The sequence below is a fragment of the Notothenia rossii genome (genome assembly GCF_949606895.1).
Source record: "Notothenia rossii genome assembly, chromosome: 9".
Taxonomy (NCBI): domain Eukaryota; kingdom Metazoa; phylum Chordata; class Actinopteri; order Perciformes; family Nototheniidae; genus Notothenia; species Notothenia rossii.
In genome coordinates this window covers 7943922-7969657 of record NC_136907.1, presented here as the reverse complement: position 1 = coordinate 7969657, position 25736 = coordinate 7943922, and the positions used below count along the sequence as shown (strand labels likewise).

At 43.2% G+C, this 25736-nt stretch overlaps 1 protein-coding gene and 1 long non-coding RNA gene across 2 annotated transcripts in view; both read right to left on the bottom strand.

Moving 5' to 3' along the window:
• sipa1 (signal-induced proliferation-associated 1) overlaps positions 1 to 22856 on the bottom strand; it is a 37797-nt gene extending 14941 nt beyond the window's left edge. The window contains exons 1-7 of the mRNA XM_079648670.1: positions 22494 to 22856; positions 5352 to 6960; positions 4554 to 4678; positions 4289 to 4477; positions 2830 to 3004; positions 2414 to 2517; positions 737 to 1099 (exon numbers count right to left, since the gene is read on the bottom strand). Of these exons, the coding sequence (XP_079504796.1) occupies positions 737 to 1099; positions 2414 to 2517; positions 2830 to 3004; positions 4289 to 4477; positions 4554 to 4678; positions 5352 to 6453 (2058 nt within the window). The 5' untranslated portion in view covers positions 6454 to 6960; positions 22494 to 22856. The remainder of the gene's footprint in view (positions 1 to 736; positions 1100 to 2413; positions 2518 to 2829; positions 3005 to 4288; positions 4478 to 4553; positions 4679 to 5351; positions 6961 to 22493) is intronic.
• Positions 22857 to 23846: 990 nt separating this feature from the next.
• Positions 23847 to 25601, bottom strand: LOC307019179. The gene is made up of 4 exons (XR_013802591.1): positions 25483 to 25601; positions 25215 to 25298; positions 24970 to 25091; positions 23847 to 23928 (listed from the first exon to the last, which is right to left on the bottom strand). It is a non-coding gene; the product is annotated as an uncharacterized lncRNA (long non-coding RNA).
• Between the last annotated feature and the right edge of the window lie 135 nt (positions 25602 to 25736).

Here is a 25736-nt window from a genome sequence, read left to right as displayed (position 1 = left end):
TTTATTTATTGTAAAAGCAATTGGGCTATTTTAATCACACTCTCTCTCTCTCTCTCTCTCTCACACACACACACACACACACACACACACACACACACACACACACACACACACACACACACACACACACACACACACACACACACACACACACACACACACACACACACACACACACACACACACACACACACACACACACACACACACACACACACACACACACACTTATCCGCCTCATTCTGTTTTCATTTACTCGTTCGTTATCTGACCAGCTTCAATCTTGTAGGCTACTCACTTCGTTTCTTGTAGCCCTCGAAAGGGTTTTGGAGGTTGATGCCTCGGTGAACTTGAGTTGTTTGGCTTTCTTGTCCGCAGCAGCAGAAAGCATTTTCGAATGTTTGAATGAATCAAAGTGGGTCGTCACCGTTGATTTTCTCTAAGACTTATGCTCCAATACACAGTTGCACGGGGTGCAGAATAGTTTCCCCCCCCACTTTCGTGAAAGACATCGGGGTACTGCTTTGCCCGGTCTTTAGCAGAAATGTTCGTCGTGTGAGTTCCACACGTTCACTCTACGGTGTTGTTTACCTTCTGTGATGCGCGAGCTGATGACGTCACTTCATCATCACTACTTCACGTCAAGACGAGTTAACTTTTTTTTTTCTCAACTTTGTGTGGAAAAATGCGGGGATTATGCGGCCTTTTGATAAATATGAGGCCTTTTAAAAATCTACGCCATTTTGCTGATTATGCGGTAAATTCTGCGATCGCGTTTTACTGGAGGGTCTAATATAATGTATTCCACGTGTGAAAGAGAGCACATAGTGACAACAATCCCAACGTTGGAGCCCACTGGCTGGAAATGATTTGATTGATATTTCAGCCTGTAACACGAGGGGATGGTATTTTTGGGGTGTGAAAGGGTGTTTTTAACAGACCTGTAATAGGTGTTGTCAGTGCACGGCTCATGAACCTGGATGATGATAAAGACATGTTGGAAATGAGAGCGGATGGTCTTTGGCGTGAACGGCAGCGCACCCGGCTCCTGGAACACGATCGTCACGATGTCGTTACCGACGTGTCGCTTCCTCAGCAACTGGAGAGTAAAAACACAGAGAGAGAAAGAGAGACGGTCATTAAACCATTAAGAGAGAGTCGTTATGGTAAAGTGAGATGAGCCATATAAAGGTGAAACAGTTTGACATCGGGATTCAGCAAAACAAGGTTTTAAGAAGGATTTTAAGAGATAATCTAAGTCGGCGAAGCAGACCTTCTTTCATTTCTTTAATTCTGGTGTGCAACAACAATTACATTATTATTGGATATCATGTATTTATCAAGCAATTGAAATTGTTAAATGTAATATTTTCATATAATGGAGGCGTGTGGTGCAGTGGGTTGTGCGTTGGTGCTTGGATCAGGGGTCACAGGTTCAAACCCCACTGCAGTCAGCATGTCATTGTGTCCCTGAGACACTTCATCCCAAATTGCTCCTGTGGGGATTGTCCACAGTATTGAGTATGTAAGTTGCTTTGGATAAAAGCGTCTTACAAGTGACATATAATGTATTGTTGGATCCAGTGTTGATGTTGTAGCAACAGTATTTTCTGTATGTAGTGTAAACATTTGTTTATGCATTTCCCTTGTCTACAGACCCCAGGCGGAGTAGTTGCAAAGGCATTGATGAGTATTAACTAACACTAATGTGCATCCATACACAAAAATCAAACAAATCAATGGTTCAATAAAGGCTTGATTGGGAAAATAGTTGTTGTAAAATAAAAAAATAAGCATGTTTCAATATTTTTTAAATAGGCTTGCATGACCATGTGATCAGAACTCAAACCAAAACCATACTGTACTTAGAAAAATACAGAATGTTGTAACTACAAGTTCCTTTATTGCACATCTTGTATGACAAAGGAAAAAATAGAACTGAAAAAAAAACCTTTCCTAAAAGCGGGCAGTTTGTGGAGTAATCTCAGGGCCTTGTCACTACCAGGATTTGTTATATTTAAACCTTTAATCTATATAAGCATGTCATTTCCAGTGTCTTTTGTAATAACATCCAACAGCCTTAAACCGCACATAAAGAAAGAACGCCAGCTTCCTGAGAGAGGACTGTGAAACCCTTCCTGGTGGGAGTGAACACTGGGGGGCAGGATTTTTATGTCAGGCTTTTTTACAGAATAAAGAGGTTTTTTTAAGAATTAAGAAGAACATGACAGTGTGAACAGAGATTGGTATAGAAAGGTTATACCAAGACTGATTTTTAATTTTTACGAATAAGCAGTGAAGCAAAAGTAATTCCGTGAATTCCAAGCGATGAAATTGGTATTGAAGATACACAAAAAGGCAGGAGAAGGGAATCATACATCAAATCTCTGGTGAAAGATATTTTATGTTGTACCTGTTGTGTGTTGTTGGATGTGTAGGGCAGCATCGTGGACACATGGAACATAATCTCATAGTCCTGGTAGCGCGTGTAGAGGGAGTGTGTCCCAGTTGAGTCCGCTACACAAGGACAACACACACAGAAAAACCCATCACACATCGAAACAGACACTGGAAGAAATCAGTCAGCGTCTCTGATTGAACGAGTCAAACTCTCCGTCTCATTTGCTGTTCACTGAGTGGAGAACAGCTCTGAGATAGCAGCAGTGACTATGCTGTTTTGCAGGCATTACTCAGATTACATGTGTCTAGATAGAGGTTATCTCATGCTTTTAGCGGGGCACTGATGCCCTTCGGATAATGATCCTGCGACAAGGTGAGATACAGCCAATACGTGTGGGTGTGTGGTGTGATTTTCTCTCATCAGCTCACTCTTGTTGTCCAGTTGAGCTCGGTATTTCTCCCAGCCCTTCAGCCGCACGCGCTCCCCGAGCAGATCCAGGAACTCTTCGAACGCCGGGCCCGAGCTCTCGTTGTTGTACATGTCTTCCTCCGAGCTCTGCCCCGCGCGGCAGTACATCACCCCGACCTTACGCTGGAAATTCAGCTGCGTGAGGAAGACAGAGAAGTAGAGTTTATAATTACCCCGCCCAGACCTTTCCTCTGATAGGGCATACTGATCATTTGACATCTTACTCGCAGCTCAGAAAGCTTGTCTGGAAGAATGTACGCTGTGAAATGTTATACTCCTGCACAGCACACAGTAGACTAATAAACCTGTTAATCCCCTTTTCATATTAATGACAGAGTTCAGGCTGAAAAATGCTTCAAACTGAGAGTTTATTTAAAGAAGTTGTTCAGTCCTATTGTGAAGTAGTTAACCTGAAAGGTGAAGCAGGTGTGGGTTTAAATGGTTAATTCTGCAATTAAATGTAAAGGGATATAAAAAATTAATCAAGCAATAGCTCACGACAGGCCGTGATATATTCTCTAACCCTAACTGCAGGCAGTTTGCTTTTCAGCCCAACTGTATACTGTGTTTCTCAGGCGCGGAGGGATACTGACTTGTTGTGAAAAGTAACTTACAATTCTACCCGTGGTATACGCTCAGTATATCACGGCTAAGAACCAATCAGATTGCTTGGTTTGACTTGTCCGTTTTATAATTGTATTTAGAATAGAATAGAATCTTTTAATGTCATTATACGTGTACAATGAGATCATAATAAATGCTTCTCCCTTTCAAGGGGCCATCAAAACAAAAACAAAAACATCACAACATAAGACAACAAAATACACACAGCATACATACTTAGGAATAAGGGATAAAGGAATAAGGAATAAAGTGCAGTAATTATGTCCAGGAGTATACAAATCAAATCTGTAATGTAATAAATAATAATAATAATAATAGTGTGTATTAATAATAATGATAATAATGATCTGTGTGTTTTAGAGGTATAGGACTTAAATGACTATGTGATCAACAGGAAGTAGTGTATGTATTTAATTAGTCCGTCTTACATGTCAATTGAAAACAACAGAAAAACTGTCGAATTGAAAAATACAGACGGATTTAACCTTAAGGAACTAAATTCAATTGAGGGGGGAAAAGGACTTCTGTATACGACTACACAAACACATTGAGCCCTTTATATAAAGGAAAATGTGTTAATGTTGAAAAGTCAAAACAGAAAAGAGAGTTATCAGGGTGTCACATTTTAAATCTTAACACACCTGATTGATCACTGTGGAGACTTCAGAGTCAGCTTTTCCTAAATAATGTTTGAGTCTGACCTTTGAAAAATAGCTTTTTGCTGTCACTACCCGATGTCCTGAAAAGCTCTCTGTCCGACACATCTTTGGTGTCAGCAGACGCGTCCGTACTCACCCCCTGTTCGTCCAGCTTCAGCAGGGTGTCCCGGACCTTGGGGGAGTTTGAGGCCAAGCGAAGGCAGTGCAGGTTCAGTTCAGGCATGATGAACTCCAGAAGCCTCTTTGGAGACAAGCCCCGAGGGGTGGTGTGACGCGCGGCAGAAGGCACGGACTCCTCGAAGATGGATCCTCTCAGCGTCTTCATCTGAGGAGAGTCGTCACATGCAGTCAGATCGATTCAACACACACGGAACTCTGAGGACAGACGAGCGCCGGCTTACCTCCGTGGTGCGGAAGATGATTCGGTAATTGTACTGAGCTCCGCTGGACCCATCTTTCTCCTCCCGACGGAAACTGATGGCCACCGGACCGAGGCGATCGTCCATCCCGAAGAAATTCTGGTGTTCTGTGATCACAACACGTGTGTCATACATGTGTCAGATCTGAAGCTCATACAGCACTGTTTGACAATTACTAGAGTGCAGAGGGGGGGTTGCATGTTATATTTTATTTAGATCCTCCCCAGAGTTATGAATATTTTCTTTGAACCCTCCTCTTAATGGCAACACACTCCCCCCTAATATATTCACTCAGTTTCATTCATTCCTTTATTTATACTCAGGAGAATGTCGAGGGGCAATCCCCACTTACTATTCGAGTCAATTACAAACGAAAGAAAACAGCAAGGAAATAAACAAACAATATTCAACGCCATTATAACAATAATGAAAGCCAACATAAAAACAACAGAAGATGTTTTTGATAGATACGATGGATTTTAAAACATATCAATTATAATACTGTATGCAAAATAGTACAGGGCAATTACGGATGTATCTAAAAAACAATATTTATATTTATAACCATGTCCTTTTTCTGACTTCCTCTCTCCTTCTATTTTTCACACAGTCCATAAATGGTCATTTTTTTTCTTTTGAAAATTTGCAAAAAAAAATGCTCTGGTTTATTTTATTTTTTTCAGAGGTTGAAAATGATAACTTTTGTTAATCTGGATAGATATGAAGTAGTATCCCTCCTTCCCATTGCCTAAACAGAACCAGCAGGAATTGAACTTGTACCTTTCATGTAGAAGTATTTGCGATAGTAATGGGCTCCCAGGTCTGCGTGCTCTATAAAGTAGTTGCTCTTCCCCTGCTGTTGCACGTGACTCTCTCTGGGCTCCTCCAGCACCGACACTGCATCGTTGGGGGTCCTCAGGCAGAGCCCCCTCCTCTCCTGGGACTGGTCCAGCCCCACCTGCTCCTCTCCGCCCGTCTCATTGCGGAAGTGTGGGCAGCTGAGCAGGAGTTCGTTGTCGTTGCCGTCGCCTTCGTCCTGCAGCAGCGACTGCTCGGGGTCCTCTGCGTTGACCCCGTTGCCCCCCCCTCCCTGCGCGGGCGAGGACGGGTTGGCCTGGGACAGGGGGCGCAGCTGGGAAGCGGCCGAAGCCCCCGAGGTGATGTTCTTTTTCCGTCCGATGCTGTCTCTGTTCATGGCCGCCTCGGTGAGGTCAAACAGGATGCTTTGGACATCATAGTGGGCGAAGTTCCTCACCCAGGCCCCGCCCCCGATGTTATCATAGGGACCCGGTTGAGGGATATGGGGGGGTTTGGCCTTCTTACTTAGACATTCAGGCTTTGGAGGCTTGGGGGGTTTTGGGGAGTCCCCTAAAGACCCAATCAGACCCCGAAAGAATCCATCCGGCTCTGGAGGGTTGCCCTGCAGTCCCAAAAGCAGGAAAGGGTCTTTGAAGCGCAGGGCGTTCGGACTCAGGGGCCCCTGATCGTCTGTGCTCAGCTCCTGAATTTGAATCTGTCTCTCCAGTGAGGACAGGCTGCCGTATTCCCTGTGTAGCAGCACCCCACCATCCCCCTGAGCCCCCGCACCCACCTTCTCTCCAACCACCCGGGCTGCTTTCCCCCCTGCCTTCCCTGAGGAGTCCAGGTCTCCCAGGGTGACGTCACTGTTACTCCTCTGCATGATGTGGCCCCGGCCCACCGACCTCAGCGTCAGCCCCACGCGGCTCGGAGTCAGGCTTTCTCCGTCAACTACATCGGTCTCTCTCCTCGGAGGCCACTCCACTACGCCTGCCTCGCGCTTGGGGTCAAAGTTGACGGTGGCGATCGGCGGCCGCATGTTCTGCCGGCGGAACTTGCGGATGAAGAGGTCGTCCGACTGCATGGCGCCTGAGAGATACACACCAGTCCAACAATCGCTTTCCCCACTCTGCTCCAGAGCGCTCTGCTCCTCCAGGAAAATGTCTGTCCTGTTCTCTATGGTGCTGGTATGAAACAGGAGCGATTAAAAAACCCCACAAATAAACTTCTCATTCGCACAAATTACAATCTTTTAACTTTTTCCACCCTTGGGCTCTCATAGACGTGTCCGTGAGAGGCCACACTTTGAAATGACAAGTCAACAAGTTCTTAAGTGCAAATGAAGACGATGGAGGAGAATATGCAGCTGTGTCTGTTGCGAGACCCCGACCCATGAATCAGTCCTTGTCCTGGAGAGCAGATGCGTGTTTTGGTGGTGCTCCAGTTGGGGGTTTCTCATTCCTGCAGAGTAAGGATGGGAGGGTCATCGCCCGAGTCCTGTATCTGAGAGGCTCTTTTAACCCTTCGAACATGGCGTCCATTCAACTGCACTCTTCAGTGCCTGCTGCTTCCCTTTTGGTGCTCTGGACACCTGTAGAAAAACACAGAGAAACATCTTTATAAACTTCATCTTTCCAATCGTTCACCCGCACTGCCACTATCTTAATCGACAGCTTTATACTCAACCCTGAGCAGCTTGTGAGTGAGCACACTTAGAGGAGGGAATTGGCTTTGATAAACAAGTATTGAATTTTAACAATAAAGCAGCAGGCAGGTCTGACGCGCTGTATTGTTGAGTAATGCCTTGTTTTCTTTCATTATTGTTCTTTCCTTTACACACTTCCCGTTCCAAAAGTTTCCTAAAATAGTTCCATAGCAGACTTAATGCGCACCACGTCGCCCTGCACACGCTCACAATAGACACAGTATTAACACCGGGGAGGGGGCTTCCTGGCCCTCTGACACTGCCAACATTCGAGAAGTGCAAGTAAACTGTCTCTCACCCTCACATACGTTCACGCCAACACACGCAGCTTTGTTAGTTCACTTCTGCACCAGTAGTTAAGAGTACAACCACAGAAATATTGACACCAATACAGTTTTTCAGATCAGCTGTTATTCATCAATTTGAGTCATTTAAGGCAAGTTTTGCATTAAAGACAATCAGCCGGTGCACTTCCCTTTTTTAAGTAACAATATAGTTTATAATTCCTTGTTTTGACTTCAACTCACCAACAAAGTGCGTTTTGTTTCAGCTGGTTCCTGTTATCATTCGTTGCAGATGGCCCCGTCTTTGACAGAATTGACGTCAATGGACTCAAGTTGAAACCGAGTGTCGCTCTCAATAAGGTGCGAGGCTACTTCCTGTCTAGCGTTTTCACAAGCATCTCCTCTCTCACGCTTGCAGCCTAAAGAGCAGGTGCAGTGGTGCAGAGCTGCTAACAGAACAGCTTCACACACACACACACGCACACGCGCACGCGCACGCGCACACACACACACACACACACACACACACACACACACACACACACACACACACACACACACACACACACACTATAGGAAGTCACAAGAAATCTTTGTTTCCCTTCCTTGCTTTCTCTCACTATCTCTCCAGTTCCTCACAGTTAGAAAATCTTTCAGCGGACATTTCTAAAAGGCTGCAACCAAAATATGTCTGTAACGTATCAAAGGTTATGCGTAGTTCTATTAGTGCATCATGAAATGCTTATGTGCGTAGTTATGTTACCATTCGTACCTCAATAATGTAGAAGCTATCTCTGACGCGGTTAGCAGGAAGTGTTTCTAGCTGCTGATTTTGCTCGTGTCTATTTAAGGTCTTTGTTTTATTCTGAAGTGGATAATGTCTGATTTTTAAAAAGTGGAAAAGAAAGGCTTTTATTATGCTCGTGACACGTTATTGTTCTCTATCGTCTGATGCAACATTTGATCATTTTCAGCATTGTCTTCTGCGGCTCTATTCTATAACAAAAGCCTGAGCTGTGTGACATCAACATTTCAAAGTCTCCATTGAATTGGCAAACAAAAACATGTTTATAAGTAATATTTCATTCAATATAAAAAAAAGCTTACAATCTCTCAAAAAGCTTTAGGTGTAAAGTACTTGATCTGAAAGCTTCATCAAAGTAGGGGCTGGGAAGGTGTAGTTTTATTTTGCCATAACTGTCAAAATGTGCAAATACTGCCGTTTGTTGTAGCTCGTGCTTATGTGCAAGCAGATCAAATGAGTGTCAAATGATCATAAGGATAGATAGTGTTACAAATAGTACATCATTCAACAATAAGTGTGACATTTTACTCAAATAAACTGTAATACGTGTGTCTGATCGAACATATTATTTATTTAGCTTGAAATGATACAGACAAGGAGAGCAATACAAAATGTGAAAACCGTTTTTTAACAGCTCTTACTAGTCCAGGCTTTCTTGAATCTAACAATTCAAGAGATTTCGGTTGTTTGGTTCCCTATCTGAGACACTGGCCGTTTCTCAATCGCGAGGAAACTGGCTGCCAAGCCAATATTTCAAGGATGCTACGTCATCGAGTGCCGCCGAAGGACTGTTCCAATCTCCAGCATACTTGGAATTCCACCGAGGCCACGTCCTTGGTTTGGGGGTAATTTCGAGGCTGCACATGGGTAGACTTCGCGTCCTTCAAATCCCCACAATGCTTTGCGCACGGACCAATTTCAAAAACCCTTGCGGAGAATGGCTGAACCAACGCAGCACAGCACACATTTAAATGTAAGTATGTAGTGGCGTAGAACATGTGTTGGTAAATATGTTACTTTGTTGCATTTGTTATCACCAAAAATGTGTTCCGTGAAAGTAAAGCAAGTTCATAATTAGATAGACATCGTGAGGTATATATTTTCGGTACAGTTTATGTTGAAACCATTAGAGAGAGTGGCACACTTCTTAGCCTGTTCCATTCTTCTTTGTTTTCCGAAGCCGTGGCTTGGAAGTATACTTGCTTCGTTTCTGAAGGAAGTGACTTGGAAGTATGCGACTACCAAGCCAGTATCCTCGCGATTGAGAAACGGCCACTGGGTCACATTGAGACACCCTCTGTGCCCTTCCTGCATCGTGCCAGGGATGCAGACATTAAAACCCCGCTCAAGTATATTCCTGGGAGCCTGTGAATGTTCTCAAACATCATTACCCATGTGGGCACAAATGATGTGTGTCTACGCCTTTCTGCAATCATTATGTGCAGCCTCATCTGCATGTTTTCCTTGAAAAGGTGCGAGCAATCAATTTTCTCCGCTGTCTCTAAGTGGGGGTGTTGATTATTGGCAGCATTTTGTATTTTTCAGAGGAATCGCAGATTACCTTCATGTTGTTCCAACAGCAAACTGAACTTCAAGAAACACTCACCCTTTGTGTAAATCACATACTCCTGAGCTTCTTTAAACCCCCGACCCACAAATCAGTCCTTGTTTCCATAGCAACCGGTATAGTGCCACCCTTTTTCAATGTGGTATCCAGTCGAACAATGCTATAAAGCTCACTAAGAGGGGAAATAAGCCCCCTACCAAACAAACTCAACACTTATGATATATAAACTACGACGACAGAGACAATATTTGAGTCTTGTCATGGTGGCGGTTGACTAAAAAAATATTTTAGAGAGTGTAAACATGTTGTCTCCATAGATATACTGGTTCTGCAGTGGCACAAGAAGATGATAGGCACATATAAAATAAACAGATGGACATTTTAATTGTACAAAAACATAAAAAAGCTGGCACCAGGAAACACATAAGCATGTTAACTTTTAGCTATGCTACTAGCATGCCTCTAGGGATGGTCTAATTAGTTCATGTTAGCATGCTAATGGGCTAAACTACAATGTATAACAGGGATAACGTTATAACCTGCTTTACATCAGCATGTTAGCTTTGCCTTTGTGAACATGTTTGCATGCTGATGTTAGTATTTAGCTCAAAGCACAGCTGTGCCTGAGGATAGCTTCACAGAGCTGCTAGCGTGACTGCAGACTCTGATAGTGTGTAACAAGAGCACAGTGTATGCAGCACTAACCATGTTCCTTTAGTGTTAAATCATAATCTACACAAGAAGCATATCTCTGTGAAAAGCCAACAGTATGCCAGAACCTCCATAACACAGCCAAATGACATTAGCTACCTTTCTAAATATGACACAGTGAGCTGTTATGTGAGCCAGTGATATACATTGGCTGCCTAAAAACCTCTTAATGTGAAAAATAGTTTAAAACGTTTAGTTTGTAATGACCTGTAGCTCCTTAGAACCTGGTGCTGACTGAGAAATGGGGATATTATACAATACTTGTAGAAAAAAGAAAATAGTGTTTCAGATGTCGAATATTTTGTAGGTTTTAGGAATGAATTATAACCAATGAATTATAACCAGCTTTGAAGAGGAGCCAAACAGAACTTGGATCACCAAATCATTAGAATGATTCACATTTACATAATCTGTCCGGTGTTTGAGCATCTATCTGTTACAGCGATATTCAGTTGTATTGCCTCTAGGTTTACTGCAGTGATGGCAATAAACACATTCCCTTTGATTGAAGCATATAAACAGAACATTTTACTTTGTGTGAAGAAGCCAAACGATTAAAAAACATTTTTCTTACCATTATTGATATGTCACTTCTTCAATCAGATCTTTAGACTTTAAAATCCACATGAACACCAGATCACATCGACACTGACCTTTCTTTGAATAGGAACTGTCCTCTGACTGCGTTCTGTACAGAGAAGTGTGTGATATACCTCATATAGAAGTACAAAGTGAAGAGGAACTGTGGTGTTATGTCCCTGCCCCCGCAGGTTTCAGCTCAATCTATTACAGGCAACTCAGTGTCTGTTCTCTCTGTTTTCTGCTGCATGTATTAGCCTGACAACTTCAATGTCATTGCATATCCTCCTAATGCAAAAGCAGTGAAGCTACTTTTAGATCCTAAAATTGCTAAAAATAAAACCACATCAATTATTGATCCCTACCATAATGTTTTTCGCAGGGTAGTCTCACAAGTCTGGCTTTAACAAAACCCTAATACGATCATAAAAGGATAATTTTGTGCCAGCAGGACTTACAAAGTGGCAATAAAAAGAGAACTTGAAGATATTATAAAAGCTTTAGTCAATTAACAACAACAGGAAGCTCTTTCCACAGCTTTTAATACAGCTGAATGTTCTCTGATAATACAAGTGTATCACTTTTGCTGTGGTTATAATGGAGGAGCTGCATCTCACTGGTTTGAAAACTGCTTCCAAAACAAGACATCACTTCAGTCTTGATCCCAGTCTGAATACTTCTGGCATGTTGAACTTAAAATAAACCTGTGCAGTAACATCAGAGTCTTTTTGAGTACAACTGAAAATAACTCATTTTGGTGCAGCTGCATTGTTTTTTGACAAAATAAGTATATCTCTCTTAATCAGAGAAGCAGGTCAATGCCCGTAGAAAAATCACTGATATTTATTTTTCATCATATCTGGTAGCACCAACTACCGTATCTCCTATAAAAAATAAAGCAATTACTTTATACAGTTAAAGCTCTCGCCCACGTTTGCAGTAAAAGCTCTTTTCTCAGTGTCAGTCAGCGCAGCAGTTGATGAAAACCGTGCATGACCTCTGATGCTCTCTGAGCCACAACTGTACCACCACATCAACAGAAAGGCGAGCCTTCACTAGGCAGGGACCACTTACACGCTTTGTATTGAATGTTTCTGAGGAGGGACTGCACATAATTTGATTTGCTGACTTTTTGGCATGACTTAAATCTCCATCATCTGGTTTATTTTTGACATACACGTTCATTGATATTACCATATGTTTCCACAGCCTATAGAAACACATCTCCTGCCTTTTAATCCACAGTGAAGCACATTCACCACATGAATCCAATCACGGATTATATTGTGACACGTATTCATACGGTCAGACTATTTCAATGACAACTGATAGAAATGTTCTTACCATTACTGATATGCAACGTCTGTGCGGGGCTGTCTTCGTTTTTTCTCTCTTTTGCCACAGGATCAGTCAATAACAGAGATGACCCAGACATGCAGCCGATGCTCTCCAGGATTGTTTTTGAAAGATTTGGAGCGTTCACTACTAAAACACTTGGGAAAACGCTGCCCTTCGAAGATCCCCTCGCAGTCCCAGCGCCATCTCCGTCCCAGAGAACCTCAATAATGCATGTGCACAGCAGTGTTTAATCCTGCTTCTCAGAGCTTAGAGCTATGTTAGCAGCCAGTGGACAGCAATCATGCCAGTATTGCGCTCACATGCTCCGGATAAACATTATTTTAGTGCCGAAATATTCAATTTGTTTTCCCCCTGAGCTCAAGGTGAAACTAAACCGTGGAGCTGCATTATTTTATCTGCTTTTAGGGATTATATCTGCGTTGCTTCCTTTGTTCTTTTGCACCGGATTGACTTTAAAGAGCTTGTACTGCCCGGGGTTGATGTTCGGTTAAACTGATGACAGCGAATGAGGTCCACTTCCATGTTAAATCCAGGACAAGGTTAATGGGCCTCTGGTGTACAGTATCGGGACACAAACTGAAGTCAGCGGAGAGTTTGCTTCGTTTTGGGGAAGTCAGGGTCGCTTGACTTATTTTGCACTCGCTCATGCAAGTCTGCGTCCTGTCAAACAGGAAGAGATGACTGACTTTTGGACCCTGAGAGGATGGGTGTCGTCATCGTTTCTACTCAACACTTCCACACCTATGGCTGCCCCGCTGCAGCATGAATGAGCAGCTTTCTGTCAACTCGGCCTCAGCCTGGCGCTTTCATCACAATGAACGCTGACGTGGACGTGATTTGAAGTGTCTGACGCTGAAAGAGAGATGGCGTGCTGATAAAGACAATTGTGTTTGGATCTGTTTTTCTCTTCAGGTGAACAGGCGGAAATCGGCTTAAGAGCTTAGCAGCAATTAGATGTGATCAGTGACAAATGTTGTGCGCTTACTGCAGACTCATCAACTCCATCAGGGCTGCAGCAACTGTGCAGACTGGCAACCTTATGTTCGTTGTTCTCTTCCTGTGAGAATTGAGGACTAAAGATGTGAAATGCACCTCTACGTGTTTTGTCTTTCAAAGCAGGCCACTGTCCGAGATGGAGAAACTGGCAAAGCGAGGTTACTGCACCTCAATGACTATCCAACCAGGCGGGTAAACGTCCACTATCTGGATGTCAGCTGCTGTGGTGTCGCTGTCTATCTTTGTAGTTAAAAGCTGCCCTGCCGATTCTTAACCACAAGGTCTAAATCATCTCCTAATAGTGATTGATTTGGTGGAAATTTAAAGCCAGGCTCAGTCTCACTCTCATGTATTGATCCCTCACAACCCTGTTACTTTTGGGATCGGGTTGCATGGCTGCTCTGCTGCCGATATGTGTCACACTGAAACTGACTGCAAAGCTTTTAGGAAAGTAAACATGTATTAATATGGCTGGATCTGAGAATGAGTTCATTTTGAATGCACAGCGTTTGCTCTAGGCATCCTCAATGTACCCCAGCTAACCCCTCCCTCCACCACACTGCGGACAGTGAACTGGGCCAAGTCCAGAGGCTGCTAAGTGGATGGTACTGCAGCACTCTCTTTTTTTTCCTACAAGTTTGATCTCTTCAGCCAATTTGCAAACGCCTGTCTAAACTATTGGTCCCCAAAGACACTTAGACGTAGCAACCTGCGCTCAACGGGCCAATTTAAACAAAATAAAATAACTGTCAAGTTGGCATAAAAAAAAGAGCAGGTTTTCGAAAGGATTTCTATTATTGTGAGCAATGTTTTGCAGACTGACACTCCAGCCAAGTATGACTAACCCACAATTTGAACCTGTCATTGATAATCGTTTGTTTCCCTGCCGTGCGAGCACTTCTCCACACGTTGCCTTACATTTGACACATGTATCATCACTTCTACTTTGAGTTCTGGGCCTCATGACGTTTTCACAACATTTCAAGGTGATACTGACATTTGCAGAAGTTGTGGTTATTTCCTTCACATATGCTAACTGAGGCATAATAAATAAATAATATAGAAGAATAAAGAAAGCCAACCTCCTATCCATCCCCACCCGCACCAATCACCGGACCTGGGGGGACAGAGGCTTCTCCGTCGCTGCCCCCTCCCTCTGGAACTCACTCCCACAACCCATCAGAGACTGCACCGACCTCACCACCTTCAAAAAACTCACAAAAACTCACCTCTTCAATCTGGCTTTTCATGTGTGATTGTTTTTGTATTATTTGACTTTAACTTTAACTATATATTTATTTGTTGTTCCTTTCTTCTCTTCTCTTTTCTCTTCACTTTTATTTGTAAAGTGTCTTTGAGCACCTGTAAAAGCGCTAACAAATTAAATCTATTATATTATTATTATTATTATTATAATAATTTAGCGAACCATGTTTGTCTTCTCAGCTTAGCAACAGCATATTGAAGCTAATCGGAACTTTTAGGGTTCCCTTCAAATAGCTGTCCAAAAAAAAAGGGATACTTACTTTACTATTTCAAAGAAGTGGCATTATAAGCTCCAAAAAGTCTGGAGTAGAAAATATTTCAATGAATGGAAATGTGAAAGGATCAATCAGCGGAAGAGAGTCAGTAAAATGCTTGTCTGTGTGGGCCTCAGTGCTGCTGTATAGCACTGTTGCTATGGTTTGATTTGGAGGTCAAAGCTCCCTCTGGGCTCCACAGCAGGATAAAGCATCATCTCCTCACCTTTTCCAGGAGAGCTGTCCTACTTTAAATGTGTCCTTCAAAAAAATTGAAAATAAAGTCTTCTGCCTAATGAATTATTAATGAGGCTGGGCGAAAGGGGCCGAGGGTTACGTTAATAATTCATCGGCTGGATGCTCCCTTGTCCACTCTCGGACCGTCTGGGATGCAGACGCACAAAAACCAGACTTGTTATGGCTTGTATCCACGTCTGTGTCTGACTTCCTCGTGCACGTGTGCCTCACGTCTTACAGAAAACCGATATTGTTGAGGTCATGTACCGGAGCCTGGTCCAGTTTCAGTTCTTTTTATTGTCAAGATACAAGGTTTTAATAATCAAACAGTTTGCTATAGTAGATGCTTGGCACACTGTCACTGGGTGGCTGAGCAGCACATGTGAATGATTCACAAATCTGAGCATGTAGACACTATTTTGTATTATGTTTTACTCATGGGTCATGCATGATCAGTGACCCTACCCCTTTTGGTAAATGCAAAGAGGAAGTATTTTCAGAAAAAATCTGTCAATAGTATTAATACCTTACTTCCTCTTGTAATAAATAGTACAACAGAAAACTGATGAACCTTCAAATGCAAATTTAAGCACCATTGTTTTTAACAAAAACCTACGTGCTGCTTTGCAACCAAAACAGAACCCAATTGTTTGACGGGCTATTCACCATGACATCAACAGTGTGTGCTGGCGGAGCACTGCCACTTCCTGTGTGTCTGGAAATACACCTTGTGGCCGGCTATGTGTGTGACGGAGGGGCAGGCAGAGAGATTTGAGGCCTAAATAGGAGATATTTGAGTACATGTGTGTTTTTGTGTGCCTTTGCTGGCTCTATAAAAGCCTTATAGATGTAGCACAAGGTCCACACAGTGACAGGAAGGGCAGCTGTCCCTCTTTGACCGTGCTGTGTGTGCGTGTGTGTGTGTGTGTGTGTGTGTGTGTGTGTGTGTGTGTGTGTGTGTGTGTGTGTGTGTGTGTGTGTGTGTGTGTGTGTGTGTGTGTGTGTGTGTGTGTGTGTGTGTGTGAGAGGGAAAGGAACTGACTCTCAGCTTCATGACTGCATCTATTATGTTGAGACAGGGTTCACTGTAGCTCCTCCGTCATCAGTGCAGCCGTCTCTGAGGCAGAGGATGGGAGATATTGCTTTAATAGCTGTTACCCTACCTCGTGTACTTTAAGAGGAAGAGCCGCTGACCTCCTCCGCTTCCTCACTGTCCCTATTGTCTGCCAAAATGTAGCTGAGTGACTATGAAATGGCCGCAACGCTCACGCTACCCAAAGCAGCCCCCCTTCTCAGCTACCAATCTTTATTTATGGGAGAAAAGCCGTATTCAGTTACTCTAAATAAGTGCTTATAACTTGAGGGTGCTGTAGTGGGGAAAGGCCACTTCGAAATGGTTGCTCTCATTTTGAGGAATGGACTTCTGTCTCTTATTGACAGAGCTCTGGCATCAGTAAAGCCTCCTCTCACATTTGACAGAGACATAAAGATCTTTTCCAAAGAAGAGTTGACTTCTAGCAGGAGATGACTGTTACAATGATAGCCTAAGTGATAATCAATTGAATAAATGGTTCGTCAACAAATTGAATATCCTGTTTTCCTCACCATAAAAAAAAAAAAATATATATAATAATCCAAGTATGCTATCTCACTGAGACGGAAGGGGTATCTGTCTGTCTTCCCTTCGATTTCCTCGAAAATTATTAATTGGATCGACTTCCCACTTGGCGTGTGTGTTGCTGAGGACCACGAGTTTTAGCGTTTTTAGATCTAAGGACCTTCTTTAACAAAGTGCGTTATGTGCTTAATGTTGAACAATCGTAAAGGGGTGTTCATTTATTATCTTGCTGATAAACTTCTGTTTGCCACACAGCTCATTTTCGTCAAGAAACAAATGGCTTTTTTGTCACCAGGGCAACGCAAACAAAATGTGTCATCCCTGCATCCTAATGGCAATCTGGATACAGCTTTTGTACCCTGATGACACATATACTCTAGCATTGCTAGGGGAGGCAGCTATTCCATGGCAGCTTTATGGCTCAGGGTTATGGACGTTGTTTGTATGAGCGGTTGCAGGTGGTTAAGCAATACCGGAGGAAAGGCAATAGGCCTGTTCCGTAGAGGCATGTTTTGAAAGGGTACTGCAGTATTAATTATAAACAATCTCCACAAATAAGCCATTAAACATCTTGAATAAGCACTCTTGCAATAAAGTATAACAAGGACGTTAGAGAGTATGAACAGCAGAAATGTGGTCAAACTAGCACCACCAAAACCTGCATCTTTAGCGTGAAATATAAAAATATATATTCGCTATAGATCTGCACATTCCAGATAAGCACTGTCTGCAGTTTCAGATTTTCTTGCCTGGTGGCCTTGTGTCATGTTCACCAGCGGCTCTGCACCTTCTGACCTACATAAACACGGCTCGTGCACCGATACGCCAGCTGTGGTGATGCAGAAACCGGCGTCTGGTTGACTGTGATGCTACGTAGTCTACGACCTTAAGAAGGAGCAGGTTGTGTATGAAAACACACGCCACCGTGCGTCACCAGGAGACCGCGATGCATCGTGTGAATTACTATAGCGTGCTCTAATGCTGGCATGGAATGATTCACTAAGCCATTACAGAAAGAAACCCGCTCAGAAGTGTATCCGTGTGTCTGGGGCCGATATATTTCTGTCTTTATTTATTGAAAGGTATGAAGTTGACACAATAACAATTTGATTGCAAGGCACATATTTGTGTCATGCTAAATACAAATGGCAGAGAATGTGAGAAGTGTGGCAGACGTCAGTTTCTTGCGAGTGGTTTCTGTTTGGTGCTGTAAGGTTAGACACTCTGAAAGCCTCTCACTTCTTCATTACCGCCGCCTTTAAAATGTAAATGAAACAGTTGAGGTTGCAACTTCCTCCTCATAGTTGTGACAGAACGGAGAGGCCCCTCAGTGTTAAGTAAATACATTGATTGTCTCTAATAGGGAGGTGTGTGGCGCAGTGGATTAGTGAGTTAGTGTTCGGATCTACAGGTTCAAACCCCACTGCAGTCAGCATGTCGTTGTGTCCCTGGGTAAGACACTTCACCCCAAATTGCTCGTGTGGGGATTGTCTAACAAGTGACATGTAATGTAATATTTCCAGAATAGAATATACTACACGAGGGTATTTTTACACCCTTCTCTCCGGGATGTTTTCTGCCGAGTGTGGCGATGAAGTGACATGGTGCGAGCATGAATGGTTGGTCCTGGTCTGCTTTCACAGCCTCTGAATGCCCCTGAGTGCACTCCTCCTGTAATAGCAACGTGAACAATGAGAAAGAGCCCCTGCATCACTTAATGGTTTAATGTATGTATGACATAACTGAGAGGGACATTGTGATTAAGAACAATAAGCTCTGATGTATTTCTGGAAGGGGGCATTTTATAACATGCAAACGCCGGTTATGTTGAGAGATTTTGAGTATAAAAGCAGATGCTTACATAAATATGTGTCATGAAGGCAGCAGCTTCTGCATATTTTAGGATTATTACATCAGGGTTTTGTTGAAAATCAAATTTTTCGTTCTCTTTTTCTGGCTCAATTGAAAGTACAATGATTATCTAAACCATTACGACATCATTTATTTAAACAGGACCAATTCATCAACAATGAGAATGTTCTTTGTACTTGAAGGACCTCGTTTCTTTGTTCACACAGTCGTTGGCTTTCAGAAAGGATATTAATGACTACTGTTCCTTTGTGTCATTTTAAACATTTCACTGAATTGTCCAGGGACATTTTTAAAGTCTGCAAATGGACATTTTTCTAAAGAGACTAGAGACGTTGCTGCCACAGAGAATTAACTCCCACAATGATAAAACTGAATATTTGTCATAATCTCAACAGAGCAGAGCTGAAAGTATTACGAGACAGAAATAAAACAGCAGCAAGCCTCGGCCCAAACCAAAGAGGCCTGAAACTTTCAGAGCAGTGGTCAACGGGGGCCAGGTGACAACAGAGAGCGCCAGCTGAGAGGATCCACCGGAGGCTTACACTGCCAACATCCTGCCATTTGATGAGGAGGAGGCTCCAACAGCCCCCCCCCTCGCTGAGCCCCCCCACAGGGAGCCCGCCGGGGTGTAGCCGTGCAAAATGGCTCCAAATGAGAGGAATGATAGGATGCTGACTCAGAGCAGAACCAAATCTGCCCGGTAACCTTGCAACGTGCAATCATAACGACTGAGTGCAAAGACAGAACAAAGTCACTTTGCTGGTTTCTATGCTGGATTTAGACACGGATGTTCTGTAAGGGAAACGCTTCAAATGAACTTTTTTGTAATCTGTTTTTTTCTTGTATTATCAAGTAACGGCTATTGGCTGAAGCTGATGTTTTGTGGACATGGAGATTTACCAAAGCAGGAAAAAACAATGTGAGCTAAAGTTGAAATCTTTTTAGAAAAAAAAAGCATCAGTGACTCAATCTTACCGCACAACTGTGATGCCGCTAACACACATTATCCAGTGCAACCGCACACATGCATTTCAACGGCAAACAACAACAACATAGGGCGGTGGTGGCGAAGTCGATAGGCTTGGCAACTGGAAGGTCACCAGTTCAAGTCCCGGCAAGACCAAGTGAGTGCTATCGAGGTGAACCTGAGCAAGGCACCGTTCCCTACACAGCTCCCCGGGTGCCCTACATAATGGCAGCCCACTGCTCCTAACACTAGGATGGGTCAAATGCAGAGAAACCATTTCTGCTTTTCTTGCTTTTACAGCAATAATGGCTGTTTTTAATGTCAGGCGTTACAGTTGACTGATGGAGCGTTTAACAGTATTTGAATGGCTCTGCTAGACAATAGGAACAGGATCTGAATCCACAACATGACACACGCACACATGTATCGTACACACACACACACACACACACATGTACCGTACACACACACACATGCTCAGTAGGCTCGTTTGGTGCAGGAAATAAAAGTAGGCCGATCGATTGAAGAGTCTCCTCTGACTCTGCTCCCCTCCTACTCAACCTGGAATAGCACCACAGAAGAAGCCTTTCAAAGGAAGAGCCGGCCCTCGGTTGTCGGTTATTATACTAAAATAGCAGAACTCTTGCGCATGTATGCTATTTTGGGTCATGGACATTTTCGTTTATATCTAAGGGCTTGGGCCAAAAAAAGTTTTTTCTGTTGGGTTGTTTCACATCTTAAACTTCAGCTGTGTTAGCTCCAGTGCGACTGTTCCCTTACTGAAAACACTCTAAGAAACCACCAATCGTCAAGTGTCAAATAAAACTCAAAATGTGCTTGTGTTCTGAATTTCACCGTATCAAGCAGAAACGTTAAGTGAGGTAAGAAAACAAGTTTCTATTCATTTATTTTGCCATGATAGTAAACTATATAAACTTGGGTTTTACACCGTTGGGTAAAACAAGAAATCGAAATATCAACTTGTGCTCTGCTAAATCATGATTTAATCAGCCAACCTATAAAAAAGTTAATAGAGAAAAACAGATGAATCAATATGGCACATTCTGAAATGAACTCATTATATATCTATTATCTCTTATCTATTATCTCTTATCATCACTGAGAAACAGAGATGTATTCCTCACTAATAACATAATGGCTGACATGTTACGGTCATACGTGTTCGAGGCGATTCAATTATGGAAAATAACGAAAACGAACGGGCGCTAATTGCTAAACTACTTTACCAATTGAGCGCATTTCATTATGATTTGGGAAACACTTCTTTACGAGAGAAGGCAATTAATAAAGCAGTAGTGTTTGGCAAAAAATCAATCATTCCGTTTTCATGGAGATAATTATGGACTAAAAGGCCTTACATGTTGAATCTGTGCCACTGCTTTGACAAATAACACACAAGTACTCTGGATTAAAGTATGGTTAGTAATTTATAGATAAAAGGAATACAGCTTGAGTAAGAATTCGACTATTCTGACACGTACTGTCGAGTAAACGCAGCGCAGTGTTTTGGCAGCAGAACAGAAGTCAGTGTTGGCTGATAAGCTGCATACGGTTAGCGCCGTGATGTCATGCCTTCACCATAAAGAATAACTGCATGTAAAGGGAAACCCATTCAAAGTTGACCCTGATGGAAAACATCACACCCTCCTGCCAGTGAGGAACACTGACACAATGCCTTCAGGTCACACTCACTTATCCTTCCTTCACGTCAAGTGGAACTGCATTTATTGTTAAAAATGCTAATGTCAACCACAGTGAATACCACATTGAATGAGGTAGCCATGCAGCTCAATGTAAATTAAATGGCCCGTCCTCTGAGTGCACTGGCTTATGTAAGCTGCTTGTCTCTACCCCCCCCCCCCCCCCACCCCCTCCAGCTCTCCATCCCTGCCTTTCTTTCCCTTCAGCAGCCTTATCCATCCCCTGAAACCCAAATGTCTCGTAAACACACAGCCCCGTCTTAAATTGGGAGAGTGCAGGGGGTGGAGAGGGGGCTGAGGAGGGGGAGGCCTGACTCACGCAGCCCTCATTTTTCTCTGCCACCTTGAAAACAACACCCCAACCCCTTGGTTGTGGTTCTCCATTCCATCGTTGTTTGTGCACAGTAGACTCGCAGAGCTCTCCGTCAACACAAACTGGTGTTAGAACATCCAAATATCTAGGAGAAAGAAACCCTGCTCTTCTTCTTCTTTTTGTTACTGCATCTTCGTTCTCTCTGTCTCCCCTTTCATTCTCTCAGTGTCCCTCCATCCATGCCTCCCCTCCCCTCCCCACCTCCTCCTCCCCTCCCCTCCACCTTGCCCCTCATCTCTAAACCTGCAGCCGAATAAGCGCTCCGTGGCGAGGTTTTCGCAGTGGCGTCTTGACAATGTCACAACTGCGTTTTCTGAGACAATCCCTGTCTCAACGGAGAGAGACAGGGAAAGATGATGTGGGGTGGGGGGGGGGTGGGGGGGGGGTAATGTCGGGAGAAGGAGAAGGAGAGGGGAGGGTGGAGGGGGGGTGGGGGGGGGGGGAAGGCCGGGGATGAAATGCGACAAAGGTTGTGAGCTGGATTCAAACCTACAACGTCGCGTGTAAACGCTACGTGAAGGGCTGGCTGAGTACAAATGCGTTTTGAAAGCTGGCAGCGACACGATGCGTAGAGAGGCAGAGGAAGGACAAGCTGGACGGGGATATGATGAAGCCAAGCCATTATTTTCATATCCTCTACACCGCTCTCACACATTGTCTCTGAGTATAAGAGCATGCCTGCACAGAAGGTATGTGGCTAACACGGTGTGCGGCGGATCCATCTGATTTCATTATCATCAGAAAGGAGGACGCGGGCAGGCAGGAATGTGAATCCTCGGTCACCTCATTACAGAAAGAGAAAAGGCTTACCTCCACATTTCAGCTCAGCTCGACCCTGCCTTGTTTCATCCTGTTCCTCTCTGCCGACTCCCTCCCCTTCTCTCCCCATGACAGCATTTTTCTGCTATCTATCTCCACGGTGAGGCTCTTTCTCTTTCTCCTCCTCCTGCTTCAGTTCCTCCTGTCTGCCGCTCTCTTCCTCTCTCCAAGCGTAGAAATAAAACAGAACCGACACACACACACTTCCCGATCTCTGTGTCTACCGGCTGCTCTATTCTGTTGTTGAAGTCAAGAGGCAGGTTGATTTGTGCCGTCCTCCTCCTCCCTCTTTCTCCCTCTCGCGCTGATTCTATTCCATTCACATTGCACTAAAGCCAACCCCCTCTTTCTCCTCTCTCTCTCTCTCTCTCTCTGCCTCACACACACACACACACACACACACACACAGCCTCTCTCTCCTCCCCCCTCCTCATCTCCTTGTCAGAGAGAGGTTGAGGCAGTGACGGACAGCAGCGGGCCAACAGAGTAGAGCTCCATGTGTCTGAAACTGAGCCTTCAAAATGCCTCAGTGGCAAGACTGCAAATTAAAAAATGTGCTGAATCAAGGACTCAGGATCCCCCTTAATAAACGTTGACACGCACACGCAGAAATGTGGGAGATTAGATGCTGATGCAACACTGTATCAAGATCCAACAATGTGTCTCTCTTTCACTGGTGTATCCATGGAGAGCATCGTCTCTATCTTTAAAGAGTCATTTTTTCTTTTCCGTAACCGACACTTCTGCACGAGGGAGATAAAGACTCAGAAGCAGACTCGGGGGCAAAGGTTAAAATGGTAGTGTGTGTGTTTGTGTGTGTGTGTGTGTGTGTGTGTGTGTGTGTGTGTGTGTGTGTGTGTGTGTGTGTGTGTGTGTGTGTGTGTGTGTGTGTGTGTGTGTGTGTGTTTATTTCTAGAGACCTCTGTGTACTCCCCAAACGCAGCCAGTGTGGGTCGAGACCATAACAAACAATCAACCTGCTTTAGAACAATGAGAGCACAGCAGTGTAACAACACAGCTTGCCTTTGCCTTCCCCCTCAGTCACTGCATCTTTAAAAAAAACACATACCTGATCATTTGGGTGAAACCATGTCACGCTTTTAAGGAGAGGAGATGAGTCCCTGCAGCAGGGCCAAGTGTCCGGCACCATCCCCCTAATTACTGCATGGAGTCCCGTCCTGGACGTACCATATGGCTGTGTGTGTTACCAGGTCAGTGGCTCTGGTCTGTTGGGGGGGGGGGGAGGAGGAGGAGAAGCCTGCGTTACTGGTGGTGTGTGCCTTCAAGAGATAAGAGAAATAAAAACAGAGGCACGAGTTGATAACCAGTTTTCTTAAAAACAGGAATACCTCAGTGTGTGTCCATCCGCGGTCAGGAGGTGTTTCTGCAGATTGTAACTTCCTCCGGTATTCAGAGTTGTTCCAATCTGAAATACAAATTATTATATGATATTAATAATTGAAACCTAACCTTTCCACGTCATAGCTCATGGATTCTTTACAAACATGAACTAAAAGATTTCAATTAAATCGAAGTTTGAATTTGCTGGCACTCATTTGAATTCTGATGCCTTTAATACATTATACACTTCATTTATTGGGATTTATTTTTGCTTGAGCACAACTTGTGATGCTCTGAGCCAGAGGTCATGTTGGACCTTTAGTGCTACAGTGACACCGTGTGGAGATATTCCATTAAGACTCTTTCCAGCTCAGCAGAGGAACACATTTATCTTTCTGAAGTTGTGTTTGTCTCATTACAAATATTATTGAATGTGCAAAGGCAGTCAATAGGGTCTCCTGAACCTAGAGCACGATAACAACCAAGACGTATTCTCAAACTGTTAAAAAACAAAATACATACTTTACTATATATCCAGAAAACCAGCAAGTAATGACAATAAAAAGCTGAAAATGTTTGCCTGAAAAGTGACTCAAACAATAATATGTTCTTGAAATAAATGTGTTGATTTCATTGATTAATTTACTAATCCCTTCAGCTCTGATGTTTTTAAAATACAACCAGTAGGTCATAGACATATATAATGCTATACAACACATGTACTAACCATATTACATGCATACTTAGCACCACCACCTCCATGTTTTCATTTATTTTAATATGTATAGATTCATAGCAGTCCCGTACTACTATTAATACATCTCTATTTGATAAACATCTTTGTATTATACTGTAGATTAGAGCATTACGTAATGTTAGCCTCCTTACATCTCTTTAAGACAACTATTATCAGATGTATTTTTGTTTGACTTGCATTTAAAGTATTTGAAATTGTACCAATAATAGTTTAATTACTAATCGTTTTTTGTTAAATGTGGTGCTTTGGCAACACATGTGACAAGTTTTGAAGAAAAAAACCTATTGATTTGAACAGAAATGAATGAAAGTAAAGTAGAAACACATGAAGCCACATATGAAACCTATCTGAGAGGCCCAGATAACACACCATCTGGCTCCAGTCAGGAATCAGGAGGAGGAGAAGCTGCCCAGGTGAGTAAGGTGCTGCTGTGTTATTAGATTAGTGTGAAAGTCTCCTGCTGTGGCTCTGCAGGTGGAGAAGGAAAGGGTCTGATGGGATGGAGGGAAACACAGCAGAGAGCAGAGATATAAATAGTTTCCTATGTGTTTTAAATGTTTTGTGGCACCAAAACACTAAGTCAAATTAAAATAGGTCAATGTGTGTTAACCTACCTGGTAATACACGTGTTTCTGATTCTGATTTTGAGGCAGGCTGATCATTGAAACCATGAAATGAAACAGCATCTGGCCTGAGCTCTGCCGAGGGAGATAAAGATTAATCTAAACGAGATCAAACTATACTACACAGGTTAAAATACCGCGTTTTAGATTGTTTAAGTTGTAACTATTAAAAAAAATATTTGGGTAGGATCAAAAGTTAACCGGGAAAACGACTGAAGGTTCTCGGTTTAGCATCACATTTCATTAGTTCTCCACCTACCTGTACTTGGATAACCACATTTGACCCACTGTAGGTGTCCATTTGTTGTTTGAATTTCCGCAGCTGGAGCAGAATAACACGTTAGTAACATGCATGCCTCTTGTCTCAATGTAATTCTGCAGACTCAGGCAGGACAGTGTGTGATGCTGCCTCCTGGTGGCTGTTATATAAACATGCTAACGGCTAGCGCATTGATTTTCAATTTGTTAATGTGTTTCCAATAATACTCTGTCAAGATCAGACACAAGATATAT